General features: G+C 38.8%; 1 protein-coding gene across 1 annotated transcript in view; it reads left to right on the top strand.

The window, feature by feature from the left end:
• ROBO1 (roundabout guidance receptor 1) overlaps nt 1-16,048 on the top strand; it is a 707,499-nt gene that overhangs the window by 331,160 nt on the left and 360,291 nt on the right. Inside the window, exon 3 of the mRNA XM_061453972.1 lies at nt 5,946-6,029. Coding sequence (XP_061309956.1) covers nt 5,946-6,029 — 84 coding nt within the window. The remainder of the gene's footprint in view (nt 1-5,945; nt 6,030-16,048) is intronic.

Consider the following 16,048-nt stretch of genomic DNA (forward strand, 5'->3'; position numbering starts at 1 on the left):
TGGTGCTAGTTGCTGTTATTTAAATGTCTGGTAGTAGTTCCCACAGTAATCAGAACTCCCTTGAGAAATGTGTAAGTTTACTGGGAATAAAACAAAATAAGAGAACTTCCAGGCAAGAGGCTATTTCCTAAAGTAAGGTCAGATTTAGAACAAAACATTGATATGGGGAAACCTGTGCCAAATAGGTCTTTTTCCTATGCCATATTGAACATAGTCAAATGACTGGTAAGCACTTCAAAATAAGTAATTTATTTCTGTATTTTCTGGAGAAAGTTTGCTTGTTCTCTTAGAGAAGAAAGTTCTGTTATAAATCTGGTTGTTCCTCCTTAGAAAATGGCTTCTTGTCCTAATCAATCATAGCGCCTTATACAGGCTAGTGATGGGTCTCATATCTCCCCCTGCAACTGAAGCAGCTGGGGCCACCACCTGTTAACTCACTTCCAGCACCATTTAATTAGCCTAAATGGCTCTTAACTTCAGGTTTATCTGGTAGGGAAAGAAATGGGAGCAGATGCAGGACAGAAGAGAGCTACAAGAGACAGCCTAAGAAGAGCCATGAATAGCTAGGAGAAGTCAAGGTGTGGGAGGAAATGGAGAGAGGACAACAAACAAGCTTGAGAGCATCAAAGACTATAAGTGCACTGTAAGTGCGTATTTACATGCTCTGCTAAATACCAAGTTTTGAGAATTTAAACGTTTGGTCAGAAATATTGCTATATTATTATATTCATATGGTTTCCTGTGTGACTGATCTCACATAACACTTCAGCTTTAAAATTTGAAAGCAAGTGATGCAGATTTAAAGAAAAATCCCAAACAACAAACCTAACATAATTATGATACTCCGTAAAATATATTTGCTGGATCTGGGTTGAAGTTGCTAACAGATGCAAAGAGGTTGTTTACTGACAGCATAAAGACGCAAAGAGGTTGTTTACTGCTTTTGCATAACTTGAAGTCCTCATTTACCTTTTACTGAGGTAAAGGCTGTTAGTGAATGAATCATGAAGGGAAGGAAAAATGTTTAAGTAGCATCCACTACTGAGGTTTTTGTCAGGATGTAAGTCATCTGCACTGATCTTGGAAGACAACCAAAAAACATACTCAAACCATTAAATAAAAGCTGTATTCTTCCTTGTTTTAGAAAAATGTGTGTCTAAGAGTTCTTTAATAACACCATGAAGTGTTCTGATCTTAACAGAAAATTGTCTTGTGTGTAATGAATAACATTTCTGTACCTGTACATAAGTGTACATTTTATTTTTAGAACCACATACTGAGTTGCTAGAACATATTTGTACAGACTGTTAATAAAAATCATCCTTATGGATTTATTTGTAATTTACTTGTGCCAAATCCTCAGAATGAAGGCTTTGTGCGAGAACAAATTCTTGCCTTTTCCTCTTAGCTTAAACCTTTCTTAACTTTTCAGATGAGGCGCTGAGCAGTGTCCAGTTTTAGTGAAGATCATCTTAATCACTTGTGGAGACTTTTAGCTGATGAAAATGGCCACAACTCCCTTAAGTTATCCAATTTAAACTAGTTATCTTGCTGGATGTGAATGTCTCTACAAAGTTGCTCTAGTTAAGCCTTATGAAAAATAATACAGCATTTCCTTTCAGGTAATGTGAAACTTCAGTAAGGATATTCTCCAGATTAGTCAGCTATGTGCTACATAGGCTTCCAATGTAAACCTGCAAGTGTGATAGTCTAATAGTGGCCTAATTATTCCCAATTCTGCACACAGTTTGAAAGTTTTTCCTTTTTGTTAGAGCTCTGAAGAGTAGGCCTATATTCTTGAAAGCTTGTCTGTCCTTTTCTAAATAAACATATAATTTTAGATAGTACTTCTCTCTGCAAAAGTTAGTTCTTACAGATTTATTAATTTAACAGTAGTTCTTCCCAAGGTACTATTCTTATGTATCTACACGGATAGCATAAAAAGTTTTGGCATTATTGAATACTCAAAAGAAGAAATAGAATTAAATCAAACATGCCTTAAGACATATTATAGCATATTTCTACTGTAACTCTAATTAAAATGTAGAATAAATCAAAATACAGAAAAAAAAAAAACAAAACAGGCTACTAATTTAATTCCTCATCTTAGGTTGTGGTTTGATGTGTTCACAGTTTGTTTGGGATTTTTTTCTGATGCCTCTTCCTGAATTCCTCTAGATTGCTAGAAAGGGATCAATGGGAATTGATCCAATTTGTAGAACACAATTCTAATATTGATAGTAGTTTATATTCATTTGCTTCACCTTGATCTTTTATTAATGTTCATTTGCAAAATGATGTTCATGCTGTTTCCTCCCAATTTTGTACCGCTGAGCTGATGATGACAAAAAAAATTTAGAGAAACATAACAAGAAATAATGAAATTATGTATTTTGGAATTAAATATGATAACAGTTACTATTTCTGTAGTCAGACATTTTTCAGTAGATGGCTTTAATTTCATATAAACAATGACCAGTGTAGAAACAGAGAAACATGAGATCCCTACAGTAGTAAGAAGTTGCATCTGTTTATGTCTTTTCAGTGGCTTTTTTTATGTCCTTCAGGAGGATAGGGCAGAGCATCAACACTGAAGTGCTTAGGGACTTTTAAGGATGCATTGTCAAGAAAGCATGTCATACAGATGTATCTCCTTGGTAAAAAAGAAGCAGTAACTGATGGCATCACTTTCTGTGACTGGTGGGGAAAAAAAACACCAAAACATTAGTGACTTTCTACAAATATCAGAGCCATGGTTAAAAACATGTTTAATATAATTTTGGAGGCTACAATTGCACAGAGAGCTTAAATGCAAGTAATCATGAAAATAAATGTGTCCGGTTTGAGGTGTTTTAGGAGCCAAGAGAATGAGTAACACTAGTACATATTTACTATTCTGATTTTCTGTTCACTTTGAAGAGTTAAAGATATGTAAATTGAAGCAGGAGCGGTGTTTAGTCACACCTGCTACAATCCAATAAATTGGAATAACTGACAGATTTCAGTGGAAATTTCATTGGAAAAGGTTCCCTATATTCACATAAATATTTGGTGCTATCCTACTGTCATTGGAACACCTAAACTTATTCTAAACTTGTAGATTAAGCCAAATCCTCTTGCTGCTTTGAAGACGTCATCTGTACTTGGGCTGCACTGACTAAACCTGAAACCATACCATCAAAAAGCGAGGCCACTCAGTGCTTAGCACTCTTACATCAAATCAAAATAGATGTTTGTTGGTTTTGTTTTTTTTTTAATGCTTTAAGACACTTGCCCAACTTAATGAATGGTGGCACTGGAAACAGTTCTGTAAAGAGAGAATGAGGTATTTTTCATAATGATGAGGGGGTTCCCCCTGTCAAATGAGGCCTCTCTCAAGTGCTCTTGTGAAAGAAAAGTACGGTAGCAGTTGATAAAGGGTGGCTCGCTCCTTCTTTTCTCGTTGGTAATCAAAGCTTCACAGAAATTCAACCAAGACATTCAACCTTACTGGAAAGTTGTTTGAGGGATATGTCTCTGCCATATCTACGAAACCTGCTATAGAGTGATTATGTCATTTCTCTGAGGGATGGCACTAAATTCAGCCTCTGATTTGATTCAGGCCAAGCTGAAATTTCTTAGACATCAAGTGAATTGTCCCAGGTTTTATAATTCATTCCCTGCACCTTTTATTTGGCACGGCAACTGGCTCAAAAGGTGTAAAAATGACTCCTAAGTCACTAAGTGAGCCTTAGGAGTTTAAAATAATTGAAACCAATGCTAAAGGGCATTATCATTGGTTGGCTGCTGAGGTGTTACAAGGAGGGTGCCCATTGCTGGGAATGCTCTGTCTGAAGAGGTATATTGTGTAAAAAATACCAATTTATCATGCAGTTGTATTTTGTACATGATGCTAGATATTACATTGATGGGTAGAACACTCTGGTAGATTTCGGTGCATCTTATTGTTTCTTCTTCATTTTGAGTAGCGTGTGGTTAAATCTCCTAGAAGGCTATCAATCATTCAAAGCAATGATCAGCAGGTCTGTTGCTTGAAATCCCACTACGAGTTTTCTGTAGTCGATTACAAAATATTTGCCCTAAAAATGTAGTCACAGCTTCTGCCACTTGATTTAATAAAACGTCCCGTCCTCCTGTCCTTTACTGCTGTAATTTAAAACTCTGACCCAATCAACCCTTGATTGTAAATAAGTGAGCAAGTGGGAGAAACAGAATGGTGATCCAGTCGCAACACAGCAATTTTCAGAGCAGCTTTTAAAGATATACGTGACATTGGCCATTAGTGAGGCAGCAAAGATGAATGGACCAATAAATGAACATATTTAACTCTTTTCATCTGCCAAGATGAAGCACCACCTTGATGCCTGGTTATTTTTTGTTGTTTGGTCTTTGATTTTCATTTGCACACCAGTCTTAGTTGACTTTTAAAAAGACATTTTTGTCCAGTAAGTCCCCTTAAGTGGATCGGTCTTGAGGATTTGGGTTTTCTTTTTGTTTCTCTGTTGTTATTCATTAAAAAGATTTTTAATTGTATTTATTGTATTGTATTAAAGATTTTAAAAGTAGGATGCTGTAAGATTGCTTAAAAAATTAATAGAGAATATGAATGTGATTCTTGGCATCACATTTAAAAAATCAGATGGACTGAGGTAGTAACATGAAGTGTCCAGAGACAAAATACATTTACTTTTTTTTCTAATTTAATTCCATTTGTCATTGCTTTAGGTGTTATGAAACTTAAGACTGATTTTTAGCAGCACGTGTGTCTTATTGAAAAGGAAAAGTTAATTTTATTCATTGTAGAAGTCCAGAATATGTGTGTGAGAAAGAAAAACACATCTTTTCTATTCAGGGTCTTTGCAATAATTAATAAATTATCAGACACCTGTCAACAGGGAAAAGAAATAAGCAGCCCATTGTTATGGTAGTGATATCCTTGCAATGAGGTTTGATTCTTGCAGCTTTTTCTGAACACAGTATGAATGTTTCTTTTTAGGTGTTATCTGTCAATGCACTATCAAAAGTAAATTAAAAATAGAGTTTAAGTCGAAAAAAACAGTTTTACATTAAGCTGCATAGACAAGACTAAAAAGACTGACAACAAATTCCTTTGGGTTGTGGTGTTTTGTTTTCAGAGCCACAGGGATTTTCATTTCATTTTTTGCTTTGAATGATTTAGTTGGTTATTATGAATTATCTTCGTGGTGCTTTGCAGTGCTTCGATCAGCAATTTATCTTGGGGTCTTAAAATACGCGTTCATTTATGTGTTTAGCTGACCAGCTGCCTTCTCTTGTTTTATTTTTTGTTCAATGTGAGGTAAATCTTTTTTCCTTGCCGCATCTTTCACCTCAGAAAATGCATCTTACTCCTTATGCTGCTAAACTGTTGCCTTTTCATAGAGGGGCTCTATGCCTCTCCCCTGCCCCATCTTCCAGAAGTAGAGCAGCCCCCCCGCCCCGTGCTTGTCAAGGCACAGTTGTCCCCCCGCCTCCTCCCCACAAAGAGGTGAAGTCCCCTGAGTCTGTAATTGCCAGGAGATGAAGCGATGATGGGGAGTGATCACAGTCAATAGCTTTGATTAACAATAAGGTGGGAAATTAGCAATGCTAGCAGTCAGCTCCCCTGCCTTCCCGTCCCCATATGCTCACCACAGCCTGTGCTGGCTGGTTGGCAGGGTGGCCACTGTGTCGAGTGGGCTGCAGTGTGAGGCTTGGACTGGGCAGAGAGGGGCAGGAGGCAGCGTTCTGGTGACCCTGGGCAATGCTCGCAGCCACCTTTCACTGGGTACCACCACCGCACAGGCGGGGAAAGGACGAAGGTGCGCTGGCACTGTGGCTTTTGCTGTCATGTGTGGATTTAATTGTGTCTGGACGTGTTGTGATCAAAATGGCAACTCCTGTTACTCCTGTGACCCCATCAGCAGCTCTGGTGTTGTTTCCGACAGACTCCGACGACCTAGAGAGGGGGAACGACAGCGGGACACCACTCCCCACTTCTGATAATGGCGACAATTCACTGGGCTACACAGGTAGAGTGCATCTTTCCAAAATATTCCTTGACTGCCTTCTTCTGACACTTTCCACCTACATCTGCCATTACCACCTGTACGGGGGGGGGGGGGGGGGGGGGGGGGGTGGAGGTTAATCATCTTTGCTACCTGCCTGTCTTTCACCATCACCCTAGAAGTTCAACATTTGCTAGTACTGCTGGGAAACATTGTGCCTTTTAACTAACCCAGATAATTGTCTTTATGTGTGCATTGGTACATTTCAATGATTTAAATGTTTAAAGTGATTGTTCTATTGTTGAAACAATGCACCCATTATTTTCCTTCGAATCCTGGGAATATTCGTGCATGAGGCAATATATCATCTTGGTGAAATTTTTCCAAAGGCCAAAGGCAGGGGTTTTCCACATGTTTGTGATGGCTTTTTTGGTCTGTTTGGTTGGGTTTTGTTGTTATTTGTTTTTGCTTTGTTTCTGTTATAAACAAAAGTAACATGTATTGCAGCAGGGAAAACAACTCCAAATGACACTAAGATGTGATTGGAGAAGAATCTGTTTCGTTGACTTCTGCTTTGCATAAACTAGAGAAACTTGTCTCTAGGCCAAATAGAAAAAGCCACAGATAAGCAGCACCATACAGTGTGTTGCAACAGTGATCTCTGAGGAACCCAGTCCTGTAACTCCCCTGCACACTGACATGATACCCAGCTCCAGGAGTCATGCTATTGACCAGAGCACAGGCTCAGCTGCACAGTCCCTGCTTGTAGGGTTTTCATGAACTACTGCTGGTTCAGCACGTGGCAGACTCGATCTAATGACCTTTAGGTTATGAAGGTAACTCTTCTGGTGGTAGCAACTTTTGGAAAGGGAAGGAGGGAGAATGAGTTGAACATTTGACTGGACGGTGTTTAAATACTTTCTGGTGGGTTACTAGTGTCACCACTGCTCACACTGCGTAAAATTGCATATAGTCAAGTATGTGTGTGAATCAGATATTCGTAACTAAGACACTCTTGCAGGATCCAAGAAGATACGTGTAAGAGAGGGAGTAATTTCTTGTCCTTTCATAAAGCTTCATGTCTGTTATGCACCACTCACAATGATTATAGCTTTCATCGCCTACCCCTCACAATCATCCCTGCATGTGGTTTAAAACATTGATACATAATTTCATTCCAGTTTAAGGTACTATTTTCTACAAAGGTAAAAAAGCAAAGAAATACAAATTTCCCCTCAGTCAAGAAGACAGATGCCTTCTTAGAAAAACATAGCATGAACCCTGCTTCATGGGGATTATTTAGGTTTTTCTACCTTCTGAGTATTTACTCCAAGTTTGGCACGTCTATGCTCCTGATGCATATGAGATCACCATATTGGCAAAATGAAAATTAGTATAGATCAAAGAATGCTTATTTTAACTTACTGTGAGTTAGATTTTTCTTACAGAAAACAGGGCTGGGAATGATGAACCTATGTCTTGTGTTTAAACAGCCGCTAATTTACTTGGGACAGTGAGTCAGATTCTGTTATTAAAGTTGCTTAGTTTTACCTAGAGAGGAGCAATTGGTTCCCTCCAGCCCCATCACCCCTGCCGGGACTGGGGCTGGTGCCTGACAGGTAGATTCCCACTCACAGCATCTCCATATCTGCCCATGGAGGTGGGAAATGGGACCCTGCATGAACCCTCCACATGCCTCTTTAGCCACAAGAGTAGCAGGGAGATACCAGTGGGAGACACATTTTCCCACTGGCATGTTTCCGAGAAGGGTTGGAGGCTTGGCTTGGGAACCCCCATGGTAAGTGTGATAGGTAGGTGATGGCAGGCAGAGGGTGCAAGGGATGCAGGCAGTGCTGCTCTGCAGTGGAGACTTTGTCCTCACCTTGCAGGACAGTATTTAAGACATATAAGGCAGTGTTTAAGACAGGAGCTCCTTGCTGAGCCCGGGGATGTGGGACAACTTCCCAAGCAGAGCACAGACCCTTCTGCATCTCTCCACCCAGGGGGATCCTTCACCAGAATCAAGGTGCACACATCGCTTCTGCATGCTGTGTCCAAGGACAGGGCTCTGTGTGGTATTGCAGCCATTTAACCTACCTCTCAGAGGCTAATGGGGTCATTTGGGAGGACTGACAAAATCAAACACTGGTCTAGTAGTTCCCCAGAGGCTGCGGATCTTAACTCTAGGCTGTGTTTCAATAGGCATTTCCCAAATGAGCACAAAAGTTAGGATCAATTTAGAAGCAAACACAAGCTGACCAAAAATGAAAACTGAGAGGATGGCTGGTTTTGTTTAACTGGAGTTTCTGTGCCTCTATTTGATTGCTCACTAAATGAAGGAAAGACCAAGTTTTTCATGTTTAAAGATTTAATGATCCAGTATTTTCTCTCCATTATGTAACAGCAATCAGTAGCACCACGTGTGTATGGTTTATATGGAAAAGCCCTGAGGTATTTATTAAAATTAGTCCAACCAATTTCTATAGTAATCAGTAAGGATTTTTAACAATAACATTAACTGTAATACAATCTTACAGGTAAAGTTACAATTCTTTCCAATTTATGGGCCTGTTCATGTGGGCCTAATATGGAATTCCTGGACTTTACAGAAACATTCTTAGATGATTTTTTGCTCTCTTACCTATAGAATTCCATTCACCAATAGGAAACCGTTCCAGAAACTTATTTCTACTGACAGAACTCTGTGTCATTTCTAAAAGCACTCAAATAAAGTCCAGGATGTCTGGACCAATGGGCAAAAAAAGCAGCAGTTTATTTTGTAATCCCATATTTATCTTCAGGGGGTGTCTGAATGGGCAAACCACAAACAAGATAATAACTGCTGTTATACAGTAGGATCATACATTTTTAGTCATACTAAGAGTAGTGATACGCTGTAGGGCACATCTTCCTTCTAGTTCTATACAAGTTTATCTGCAAGGTAAATAATCAAAGCATTCACTAGGATGGGAAGTTTCAGGGTTAATTTTTTCCTACAGATTTTTCTTTACACGTGTTTTTCAGGATTAATATATGCAGCTGTTTCATACTGTTCTGAAGAGGAGGTACATGACTCTTTGAGAGTGCTTCAGTGTCTTCTCCTAAAGTCCTCTTTAAATCCAGAAGTCTTGGGCTATCCCAGTTGTCTCCACTTGAGAAGTAATCTACTCAAGAAGTAACCTTCCTACCAAATAGGAAACACATCAGGTAGTTTCAGGGGGAGGAGAGAGGAGCTGCTAACCCAAGCTATTCCAGATAAAGATTGGAGTAGGTTAATTTCAAGACTGCGATTATAGGAAAACAATGAACTTGTATTTGACTTCTCGTGTATGTCACAGGACCAAATTAGATATTTTTTTATCTCCCCAATCAATAGTGTAATGAGCTGTACTTTTTGGAGATAATCAGGTTTTGTGCTTAAAATAATCATTATGATCATTATGATTGTAATTATTAAACATAATATTGCTACTTGATGATTATATTATTAGATATTAACTATAATATCCTTGATAGCTAACTATAATATTATTAATAACTCTGATTATTGGTTGTTAATTGTAGACCCAAAGAGAGAGACTGCATACATATCTACGTCAAATACTTTCCAAAAGTGATCATTTTGGTAATGTAAATAAAGAGTGGCTGATTAGATAACAAATCAAGAAAGGACTTGCAGTCACTGAGGATTGTTCCATGTGCATGACACTGATGTTAGACTGAAGGAGCTTATAGGAAGGATTTTCTTGCATATCTGATAAAAGAGAAATGCTAAGAATCAAAAATATGTAAAAGCTGATGTGACCACATAGGTAGCATATTAAAAATGTGCTAGACATATCTGGATTGATTCAGCAAAGGATTTAGGGTTAAAAAAATCACCAAAACATTTAACTGTAACTATCAGTTTAAAGAAATGAGCCAGGAAGATTACCTTGTCTACATCTCACAAAAGACTGATTCTAACTCTGTCAAGGCCAGACTGGAAAATAATTGCATAGTTGAGATTTGTAATAGTAAATAATCTAAGTTACTATTTTAACTATGAACAGGCCAGATCACAGTGACATTCAACAGGATAAAAACACATGAATTAGATACTTTGCTTTGTATTTAACTTGCCCTAAGGATAACATAGTAAGTAGTTTTCTGAACTGCTCTGTAACTATGCTTGTTTCTCTTTCTCCAGACTTTAAAGGAGACGTAGCTGACTGACAGTGATGTAGATACCTAAAAATGATTCCAAGCAATCCCACCTCTATCAGTTTGGATCTAACTTCTGAAACAAGAACTAGCTGATAAGCGTGTGCACCAGAGAATATAACGTAATCTTTTCTGATCACCAAAGGAAGTCAGGGGCATGGAAGATGCAAGTAGCAGTTCAGGTCTTTGTGAAGTTTAGGCTGTGGAGATGTCAGACAAAGGCTGTTGTTTGGACAGTTATTTTAGACTGGAAAGAAACTGTTAACTTACCCATCATTATTTTTTCATTAATGTCTTTCGGGTAAGTACAGCAACAAACAGAAAAGGGTGGGAAGCAAGGGAAAAGATCAAGAGGAGTTCTCGCTGTATATGAGAGGAGAAATACAGAAAATCATTGAAATCAGATACTGGAGGAACTCAGGAGATGGAGAATTTTGAAAAAAAAACAAAACAACACACCACCACCCCCCCCCCCAAAAAAAAAAAAAAAGCCAAAACCTCATAGAAGGAAAGGTCTTAGATGAAGTCAGGATTTCCAAGAGAAAAGCCTGTGGTTAGTGGTCAAATGGAGCAGACGATAGATTGTGTCTGAGGAGCTTTGAGAGCCACAATGCTGCCGCAGGGAGTGAAGAAACCTAAGGAAGCGCATATGCTAAAAACTGTCTTGACTAAAACCATTAAATCTACTTTTTTATTTAATATTTACCCTCTAGAACAGATTTTCGAGAAAAGGATAAAGTAATTAATATCTCCATATCAGATTTCTCATGTGGTTTGCTGGCCTGATTAGTGAAGTCACTATTCACACTTAGCTCACTTAGCCTTCTTTTTACCTCCCCAGGATAGTACAAGGGTAGTAAGCACCAAGTATGAGCCTCAGTTCTTTTCTGCATAATCAATGGCTGCAGAGTAATCTCTAAGATTGCATTATTCTGTGCAGTTGAAGTGTGTGCATGCATTATATTCCAGGAAGTAGCACATTTCCTGTTAAATCAACTGTGACGTAAATATTGGGGATCATTTAACAGATCATAGAGTATCACTTGTGTCACAGAGATCAGAATGATGGCTTGTAAAATTAACACTAAATAGTCAAATGTTTGCAGACAAGGATCACCACTCTTCATTAAGTAGATTCATGGCTTTTTAAACCAATTTTTCCACATAAACTTTTCTATTCACGGTCTTCTCGAAAGACTTTTGCAGTATGCAAAGAAGTCCCATGGTTCCCACATGTGACTGAAAGTTAGAGTTGGATTTTCCCCTCCCCCGATTTTAATAATGAAAACATAGAATCATAGAATGGTTTATGTTGGAAAGGACCTTAAGATCATTAGTTCTAACCCCAATGCCATGGACAGGGATGCCTCACACTAGACCATGTCGCCTAAGGCTCTGTCCAACCTGGCCTTGAAAATATGTGGTAGTGTTATTTTGTATGACAATGGATTCCATCTCTTTCACATTCCATTTCTTTTTTACTACTATGTTGTTATGTGATCAGGAGAATTGTAGTGGATCACCTTTTGTCTCATGTCAAATAAGACAGATTGCCCTTGGTGAGCCCTTCAGGAAATGAAGGGGAAATCTCTTTTGATTTTGTGGCAATTTCTAAGATGTTTTTTTCTTCTATTCCAGTAATTTTACATAGGTTACCCTATGTATTATAAAGTGGAAATTCTAAAAACACATTCAAGAAGTATTCTAAGACTTCTTTCACGTCAAAGGTGGAAATCTAGAGTAATAATTATCCTGTGAGAAATGGAGTACTTTTCAGCCATTTTTTTTCTAACACATTAGTAGAAGTAGTAAATATGCATATAGGTTTTGTGTCTGAGAGGAGAAAAAGCTATGATATGCAACACAATGACACATAAGAATGTTTTAAAGAAATGGTTGCTATTTGATTTGAAATTCCTTCTAAATTATCATCTTTTAGGATTAGAAAGAATGAGTGATACTGGGGGAAAAATCACGTGAAACAAAAGCAGAATTTCTCTAATGGAATGCAAAAAAGACATGTTGTAGAGCTAGGGTATTTTGGGCTGGGAGGAGGCTGTCATTTCAGATGTGAAGCAGGTAGATAGCAATGTCTGAAAAAAACAAACATTTTGTTTCTGTTTGAGTATTCCAAGTAAGCTATTGGCATGGCTCATATTGCAGAGTTCATCACGGCAACAACTTTGAAGGGAAAAACAAATGCTTGTTCGCACTGCAGAACCAATAGATATCTAACAGAGCTCAATGAATTGCTAGATTAGATAGCAGCAACATTAATTGCAGTTACAGAGTCCTTAGTGGTTACACACAGTAGATTTCTTGACTTTCACATCTCAGGATATGTAAAAACCTAGCTTTTAAGACCTTTTTCATAGTCTTCCTCTGTTTTTAAAACTTGCCAACTGAGCAAGTGTGCTCTTGAGTCACTGGGACAATGAGCACAGAGCCCTGTGACACCAGTTTTACAAAGTTACTTCTTAGAGTACATCTGCATTCTAAATCCAGGAACAGATGGGTACTGTTATGCTTGTTTAAAAAAGAAGAAAGAAAGAAGGAAAGAATCCCCTGCTCTTGTCTATCAGCAATCTCTGTTTGCCATGTCAATCTAAGCTGCCAGAAAGGTCCTTTCAGTTTTGTGCTTCTTTTTGCAAGCATTCGTCTGCAACAAATACTGAGGATTCTTTTGAATTTGTATCAAAATATAAATGTAAATATAATATGAATCAATAGAATTGCCTGTCAACAATAGCAATATTCAGGCAATAATAATTAAAACACACAGGAGCAATATTGGAGCACAGAGACACCCACATATATAAATCTTTCACTGCTAGTTTTTATGAAGAAGTTTATAGAAAATCTCCTCCTCCAGTTATTGTGTTATAATTCAAGGCAAAGCTTTGATTAAAACAAAAAGCAATAGCAACATACCATGTTTCTCAACCAGTTATTGAGTTTCTGGTAGCCCTCAGACCAACTTAAGATGACACCACCCCCACTGTCCCCTATCCCTCTTCACACTTCATCAAAAAAAGGAGGAGTGGGAGCAAAACATTTTGTGAAGCATTTGTCCAACAGTGACATTAGTAGCAGTCAGTATAACCGAGATACTGGGGATTGCTCTAAACAACCATATCTCAGGAAAAGGAATTGGAGCTGGAGAAGGTGCAGGAAAGGCCTATTAAAATAATCAGAGAATGGAATATCTATTTTGACAGAGGCCTTAATGAAAGGGGGATGTGATTGGCATATGTTACCAGCCTTATGTTCTTAGAGAACACATAGGGGAAAAAAAAATCAGCTACAGAGCGTGTTGACTATTCAACTTGAAGAAATCCAGCTATTGGTAAATAGCCTATATTCAAACGGAGCTTAGAATGTGTGCTCTTATAATGGGTGATTCTAAGCTTTTACTGATACATTACTACTTGACTAAAGAATGAGCGGGCGTAAGATGGGCCCTAGTTAATTTAGGATAGCAATTTAGGGTATTTTACAGAAGCAGACTCTAGAGCCGTTTTCAGACAGGAATCTGAAATGTCCTTTCTGAAGGTTTAAATTTGTGATAGGCCATGATAGGCTACTAGATTGGATTCCCCAGGATGAGCACTTTAATCTTGAGTTTGCATGTTCCTAATTAATCATGAGACAAGTAAAATCAAAACAAAAGGCATTCACAGCATATTATACTTTCTCTTTTCCATTTGGACTGTCACAGACTGGAACCCCTGGAGTTGATGAGAGGCTTCTTTGCTGAGGGGCCTCCAAGCAAGAGTAAAGACAGAGCAAATTACCCTCAGACACTGCTGTCAGTTCAGTGAATTAAGTATGCAAAGCAATTTGTGAAGATGTTAAGAAGTGCAAATTTCTGCCAGTAGGTCAAAAGAGTATGAATTATCACAGGATGAGAGAGGTAAGAGGAGATCACTCCCCATCCTCATCAAGGCCTTTTATACAAGTTAGTCTTTTTCTAGCCAGGCAATTTGTTTTATTTAAAGATGTAGGAAATCAGTAGCAAACATGGTTTCATTACATGTATGGGAGTGACATTCACTGTAAAATAAACACTTATTGTGTCTGAAATAATGCACTTTGAGTATTATACAAAAAGAAGAAAGTGGAAAGGTAATTTCTTGTAAGTCAGATAGTAACATTGTTGTTCATGTTTTCACAATAATTACTATAGAGGATCATGGATTTACAGGGTAATTCAGGTCAGAAGCAACCATTGGAGGTGTCTAGTCCAACCTCCTGCGCCAAGCAGTGTCAGCTATGGGGTCAGACCGGGCTGCTCAGAACTTGATCCAGTCAGCTCCTGAAAACTTCCAAGGACAGAGCTGGCACAGGCTGTGTGGGCAACCTGCTCCACTGCCTGCATGGGGAAAAAAGCTTCTCCTTATATTCAGTCTGAACCTCTTTGTTTTGACTTGTGCCTGTTGTCTCTTACCCTGCCATGCACCGCTGTGAAGAGTGCATCTCCATCTCCTCTGCGACCTCTGTGTCAGTGTGGGCAAGGTAGCTGTTTGATCCCCCTTATAGCTGCATCTTCCCTAGGCTGAAAAAGCCCTGGCTCCTCAGACACCCAGGAAGTGATCCTGATGATCCTCTGTTGAACTTGTCCCAGTTTATCAATGTCTGTCTCATACCAGGAGGCCCAAAACAGGATGCAGTACTCCAGGTGAACACTGAGTAGATAGGGATAAGCCCTTTCATTGACCTACCACCTTTGCACTCATGCAGCTGTCCTGCTTCTGGCCATCTCTGCTACCAGGGCAGGCTGCTGGCTTTCTCTTAGTCTGCTGCTGGCCCAGAGCCCCAGGGCCTTCCCCAGCCATACAGCAGCCAAAGCTGCTCCCTAGCCTGTATGGATGCAGACAGTTCTTCCTTCCTTCCCGAAGCAGGACTCTGTATTTGTCCTTGTTAAATTTCATGAGGTCTCTGTTGGCCCATTCCTCCAGCCAGTCTGGTTTTCTTGTGGCCTGGTTCCCCCAGTTTGGCTTTACCAGCAGTCATGAGAAGCGTGCTCTCCCTCATCTTCTTCAGGACACTGATAAAGATGTTAAGCCAGTCAGGTCCCAGGACAGTCCCTGTACTGTCCTCCAGGTAGGCTGCAGAGCATTAACCATTACCTTCTGAGACAATGAAGCATCAAGTTTTTACTCATCTGGGGTTCACACATCCAGATCATAATGCCCCTGCTTGGATACAGGCATGTGTTGAGAGATGATGTTGAACCCAATACATGAGAGTCCAAAAAAGCCCCCCAACAAATCTATTCAATTACGGTTTCCCATCAAAACTGATCTCTCCTTTTAGCGCTGTTGATAATCACAACTCTTCTCCCAGCATCCCAGCTCCATACATCAGCACTGAATAAGAAAATAAAAATCAGCATCTATCAGAAGATCCAGAGTTAATTTTGGCAAATCAAATATCAGACTTCTGTCAAATGTTTGGAAATATTACCACTTATTTCAGTGCTTTATATGCGTGTGTGTGTGATTCTTGTATGTTATTTATCCATAAACCGTAACAAGTTGAACCATCACCTACAAGTGTTAAAACATTGTAGAGAGCTCTTTATAAGGAACTGTATTGATTTTCAGTGACCCTTGTATAAGAAAAGAGATAGTTTTCTATGGTACAATTTACTGGACAACATATTATTTTTAGGGTTTCTGCCTGAAACTTCCTAAAGCACAGTGAAAAATTACTACTAAAACTCACTGCTGCTTTGAATATTGCAGAAAATCCCGAATTCTTTTGCACTCCTAAATATAATCAAAACCCTATTTTTTTTTTATTCAAGCTATGAATATTATGAAGTAATCTCTTCCAAA

This window comes from Pezoporus flaviventris, unplaced genomic scaffold (assembly GCF_033815535.1).
Source record: "Pezoporus flaviventris isolate CSIRO_AGI_PZ_B2104156 unplaced genomic scaffold, CSIRO_AGI_Pfla_v1 ptg000015l, whole genome shotgun sequence".
In the NCBI taxonomy this organism is placed as follows: Eukaryota; Metazoa; Chordata; class Aves; order Psittaciformes; family Psittacidae; genus Pezoporus; species Pezoporus flaviventris.